This window comes from Megascapheus bottae, chromosome 15 (genome assembly GCF_031878675.1).
Source record: "Megascapheus bottae isolate mThoBot1 chromosome 15, mThoBot2.hap1, whole genome shotgun sequence".
NCBI classification, from domain to species: domain Eukaryota; kingdom Metazoa; phylum Chordata; class Mammalia; order Rodentia; family Geomyidae; genus Megascapheus; species Megascapheus bottae.
Genome location: NC_143523.1, coordinates 55,741,677 through 55,746,699, shown reverse-complemented (window position 1 = coordinate 55,746,699; position 5,023 = coordinate 55,741,677). Strand labels below are relative to the sequence as shown.

At 49.3% G+C, this 5,023-nt stretch overlaps 1 protein-coding gene across 1 annotated transcript; it reads left to right on the top strand.

The window, feature by feature from the left end:
- Positions 1 to 302: 302 nt before the first annotated feature.
- On the top strand, positions 303 to 5,023 carry Gdf2 (growth differentiation factor 2). The gene is made up of 2 exons (XM_090347013.1): positions 303 to 745; positions 3,476 to 5,023. Exons 1-2 carry the CDS (start codon positions 403 to 405, stop codon positions 4,411 to 4,413), a joined length of 1,281 nt encoding a protein of 426 aa, XP_090203139.1. The 5' UTR covers positions 303 to 402; the 3' UTR covers positions 4,414 to 5,023.

Sequence of the window (5,023 nt, the reverse complement as noted above, 5' to 3'; positions counted from 1 at the left end):
GGCGCAGGAGATCAGGCATGTATCACTCTTGTCTGGAGATTCTTGTGAACCGAGCTGGCAAGGAAATGAGAAAGGATTCTAATGAGGGGCGATGACCCTGTTAGAGAAATGCAGCATCTCTACAGTAGGCCGTGTCCTTCCCACAAACCCTGTCAGATGTTTATAGAGTCTTCATTAACAGAGCTCCCTCAGATAAGAGGTCGGAGCACAACATTGCCAGCTAGATAAGAGAAGTGGAAGACCGTCCCGGGACAGCGGGGGAGACGGTCCATCAGGAAGAGCCAGAGCTCCTGCAGAGTGGTCAGCAGGACGGACAATGCAGGAGGCCCGCTCTTCCCTGGCTCGTCCCTGCTCCCGGTAACACACTGAGACTGCCCTGCCATCTTCTCTCCAGGACCTAAGATGTCCCTTAGGGCAGTGTGGGGGGCCCTGTCCATGCTGCTCCTGCTGGCCTGGCCCCTGCAGGGCAAGCCGCTGCACAGCTGGGAGACTCCGGCGTCCATGTTCCCCCACAGCTTGCAGGGGGACCCCCGAGACGAGCAACAGGAAGGTATCTTCAACCTGAAGATGTTTCTAGAGAACATGAAGGTGGATTTTCTGCGCAGCTTAAACCTAAGTGGGGTTCCCTCCCAGGACAAAACCAGAGTGGAGCCACCCCAGTACATGATTGACCTATACAACAGGTACACCAGCGACAAGTCTTCCACCCCGGCCTCCAACATCGTCAGGAGCTTCAGTGTGGAAGGTATGGTTGGCCTCTTCTGTGGGGGAGGGGAGCGCACAGGTGGAACACACTGGCCCCCAAAACTCACTGCCAAGGGGGACTTGCTACTGGCCACGTACAGCTCTTCCCGTTGTCCTTGACAGGATTTGCAATGAAATAAGATAAACATGGAGTTCTTTCAGCACTATATGTGCTGAATGGCTACTCTACAAGGCAGTGCACGTCACCAGAGCCTGTCCACCAGCATGGAAGGTTCTAGTGACCATCTCTGCCTGCGTGGATCCTCCTTCCTGGGCTATATGCTTATTCAATAGAGTAGGTGCTCAGCTATGTAGGTGCCTTTCCCCTCCCTTTTCCTCCCCTCCTCTCTCCTCTCCCCATATCTTCCTGGCCCTCCCCTCCTCCCCTTCTCTCTCCTCTCCTCTCCCCACATTTTCCTTCCCCTCCTCTCTCCTCTCTTGCACCACCCCTCCTCTCCCCTCCCCTCCCCTTCCCTCCCCTCTCCTCTCCGCTGCTCTCCTCTCTCCTCCTGTCTTCTCCTCCCCTTTCCTCCTTTTCTTTCTCTTCTTGGCTTCTCCTCCCTTCCCACCCCCCTGCTCCCTTTCTGTCCCTTTTGTACTCAGAAAAAGACAAATTACTTATCCCCCCAGGAAATTCATATATTTCTCAACTTGGAAATGACAGACTGTTTCTCTCTTATAAAAGGCCTTACAAAAACCAGATCGAAATCTTTGGATAGGTAAGTATTGAAAGAGTCGTTATTTTTTAAGTATTAACTTCCCTGACTTAGGAAGGATAGGAGGTAAACATCACCAAGGCCTATGTTCCCTAATTTTTCAGCCTGACATGGTATAGATAGAGTTCCCAAATCATGAAGCCTGAGCATTCAGGGCTGAGCGTGCTTGCCCAGGGTAGACCTGAATGAAAAGTCGGGGCTGTTGGGTTCTGCCCAGGCCCAGAAATCTGTGTCGACAGCTGTCTCATCCTGCTTCTGTAGAAGTGTTGAAATGCCAGGAGGCCAGCACCTGTCCTGTGTCTCCTGCCTGCAATCCTAACTACTCAGGAGACTGACATCTGAGGATTCTGATTCAAAGTTATCCTAGGCAACAAATCTGAGTAACTCAGCTCCAATTAACCAGCAAAAGGCTTGAAGTAGAGCTGTAACTCAAGTAGAACAGTGCCAGCCTTGAGCAGAAAAAGCTAAGCAAGAGCATTAGGCCTGAATTCAAGTCCCAGTACAGGCACAAAAAAATGATAGTTATAATAATTAAAAATATAAGTGGAGCTGGGCGCGGTGGCTCTTGCCTATAATCCTAACTACTCAGGAGGCTGAGATCTGAGGATCTCAGTTCAAAACCAACCCCAGGCAGTAATGACCATGAGACTCTTATCTTCAATTAACTACTAGAAAACCACAAGTGGTACTGTGGCTCAAGGGGTAGGGTGATAGCCTTGATCTAAAGAGCTCAGGGACAATGCCCAGGCTCAGGGATAGGGTGGTAGCCTTGAGCTAAAGAGTTCAGGGATAGCACTCAAGCCCAGACTTCAAGCTGCACCACTGCCCCCACCCCAAAACAGTAGAAACTTCCAAAGACAAACAATTTGCCAGTTTTAAACAACTTACATTCCAGTAGATTCATTTCATTTGTTCGATGTTACTATTAATTACTGATCTTAGTCTCTTACTGTGCTTAGTCTATAAATGAAATGCTATAGGTATACATCATACATAGGAAAAGAGCACAGCAGTATGAAGGCCTGTATTGCACCCTCAAGCATCCTCTGGGGCCTTGGCACACAGCTCCTGAGCACAGCTATAGAAGATACCCAAAAGCTACTATTTCTTTTCTCTCTTTGAGACTGATCTATATGTAAGTATAATGGCCAAGTATCAGTCCATGAGAAATGAGAAATTGAGACAATTATAAGGCTAAAAGACAAATCCAAGTTTTTACTGATCTGACAAAGCCATCAGGAAAATACAGATGTTTTCCTCTAATATGTATATATTTATACATAATATATATATATATTGTGTGTATGCACCTTCTGCTTTCACTTGCTTTGGAGTGAAAATGCCAACTGCTTTCTCTGTACCACCTCAGCTTATTGTTGGTCTTGCATGATTCTCAACCAGGGCTTCTCCTTCAAGTTCAGGCACTGAAGATCTTCACTGTCAGGTTGACAGTGGTCTTATTTGTTTGTTGTTTATTTGCTTTGTGCCAATATTTGAACTCAGTGTCTATGCTGGCCTTTAGCTTTTTCATTCAAAGCTGACATGGTTACTTAAGCCATGCCTCCACTTCTAGCTTTTGGGGGGGAGGGGAGTGGTCAATTGAGGATAAGAGTCTTGTGGACTTTCCTGGCTTTGAATCATGATCCTCAGATCTCAACCTCCTGAGTAGTCAGGATTACAGGAGTGCGCCACCAGTGTACTCTATAATTATGTGTCTGATGTTTTGCTTTCACAAAGCTCTCAGCCTAGTGGCAGGCACATAGCAGAAACACAATGCACAAGAGCAACCACTAGTCCCAACAGGAGGTACTTATCTGTGTTTTTCCTTGGGAAATCCTCAGCAAAACTTGCAAAACACTCTTGTGCTACACTCTTGTGCTCGGGGCTTGTGCACTAGAGATAATTAGAGATGGAAATTCCCTTCTTGCCCATCCCTTCAGCCAAAGCATAAAAAATAGCTTTGACATCATGACCAGACTCCAGGCAGACACTTACACAGTGCATTTGTGTTTCAGATGCTGTCTCCACAGCTGCCACAGAGGACTTCCCCTTCCAGAAACACATCCTGCTCTTCAACATCTCCATCCCCAGCCATGAGCAGATCACGAGGGCCGAGCTCCGTCTCTATGTCTCCTGTCAAAATCATGTGGACCCCTCTCACAGGCTGGAAGGCAATATGGCCATTTACGATGTACTGGACGGAGAAGACCAGGATGCCCAGACCAAAACCTTCCTCGTCTCCCAGGATATTCGAGATGAGGGCTGGGAGACACTGGAAGTTTCCAGTGCCGTAAAGCGTTGGGTCAGAGCAGATTCTACCACCAGCAAAAATAAGCTCGAAGTGACCGTGCAGAGCCACCGAAAGGCCTGTGATACACTGGACATCAGTGTCCCCCCGGGTTCGAAAAATCTACCCTTTTTCGTCGTCTTTTCCAATGATCGAAGCAATGGGACCAGGGAGACGAGACTGGAGCTCAGGGAGATGATCGGCCATGAGCAAGAGACTGTGCTGAAGAAGACAGCCAAGAACAGCGAGGCAGGAGAAAGCCACGAGCAGGAAGAGGAGGAAGACGTGGATGGCCACCCCGCCATGGTGCTGTCGTTAGCTAGACGGAAGAGGAGCACTGGGGCGGGCAGCCACTGTCAGAAGACCTCCCTGCGGGTGAACTTTGAGGACATCGGCTGGGACAGCTGGATCATTGCACCCAAGGAGTACGACGCCTACGAATGCAAAGGTGGCTGCTTCTTCCCTCTGGCTGATGACGTGACACCTACAAAACACGCCATTGTGCAGACCCTGGTGCATCTGAAGTTCCCCACCAAGGTGGGCAAAGCTTGCTGTGTGCCCACCAAACTGAGTCCCATCTCCATCCTCTACAAGGATGACATGGGGGTGCCCACGCTCAAGTACCACTATGAGGGGATGAGTGTGGCAGAGTGTGGGTGCAGGTAGTACCCACCCCCCCGGGGCTGGGGGGGCAGGGAGGGAAGGGGGTCCTAATGCTAAGCTCTGTGTCCCCTGGGAACCACAAGGGTTCAGTCACTCTGCATGCCAGCCTGGAGAAGCAAAGGGGCTGTCTGCCCTTCTGATGCCCTACCTGAAGCACGTGCCATTGGGTTTTACTTTGGGAAAGATGATGATAAGGACACGTAAAGGTGGGGGCAGAACAGGAGACCTGGGAGGGTGATGGAATGAGAGGGAAGTGGGGAAATGGGGATGAGAATTAGCTGAAAAGGGAGAAATGAGCCAGAGGAGTTGTTAGATGGGTGATACGGAAACATTCATGGAATGAATTCACAGTATTAAAGGAGTTTATTCCAGTAAGACTGAGAGAGAGTAGCTGGGTACTGATTGTTCATGCCTGTAATCCTAGCCATTCAGAAGGCTGATGATCAGAGTTCAAAACCATCGGGGGTAGGCAAGCCCTGAGACTCTTATCTCCATTAACTACCAAAAAAATCCAGAAGTGGAGTATGGCCTAAGAGGTAGAGCACCAGGCTTGAGTAAAAAAGATCAGGGACAGCACCCAGGCCCTGTTCAAGCCCCAGCACATAGACACAGA

Excerpts from the sequence above, each read along its gene's own strand:
- Gdf2 (XM_090347013.1), top strand. The coding sequence starts at position 403 with ATGTCCCTTAGGGCAGTGTGGGGGGCCCTGTCCATGCTGCTCCTGCTG. Across the intron at positions 746-3,475 it reads CAGGAGCTTCAGTGTGGAAG|ATGCTGTCTCCACAGCTGCC; the intron begins GTATGGTTGGCC and ends TTTGTGTTTCAG.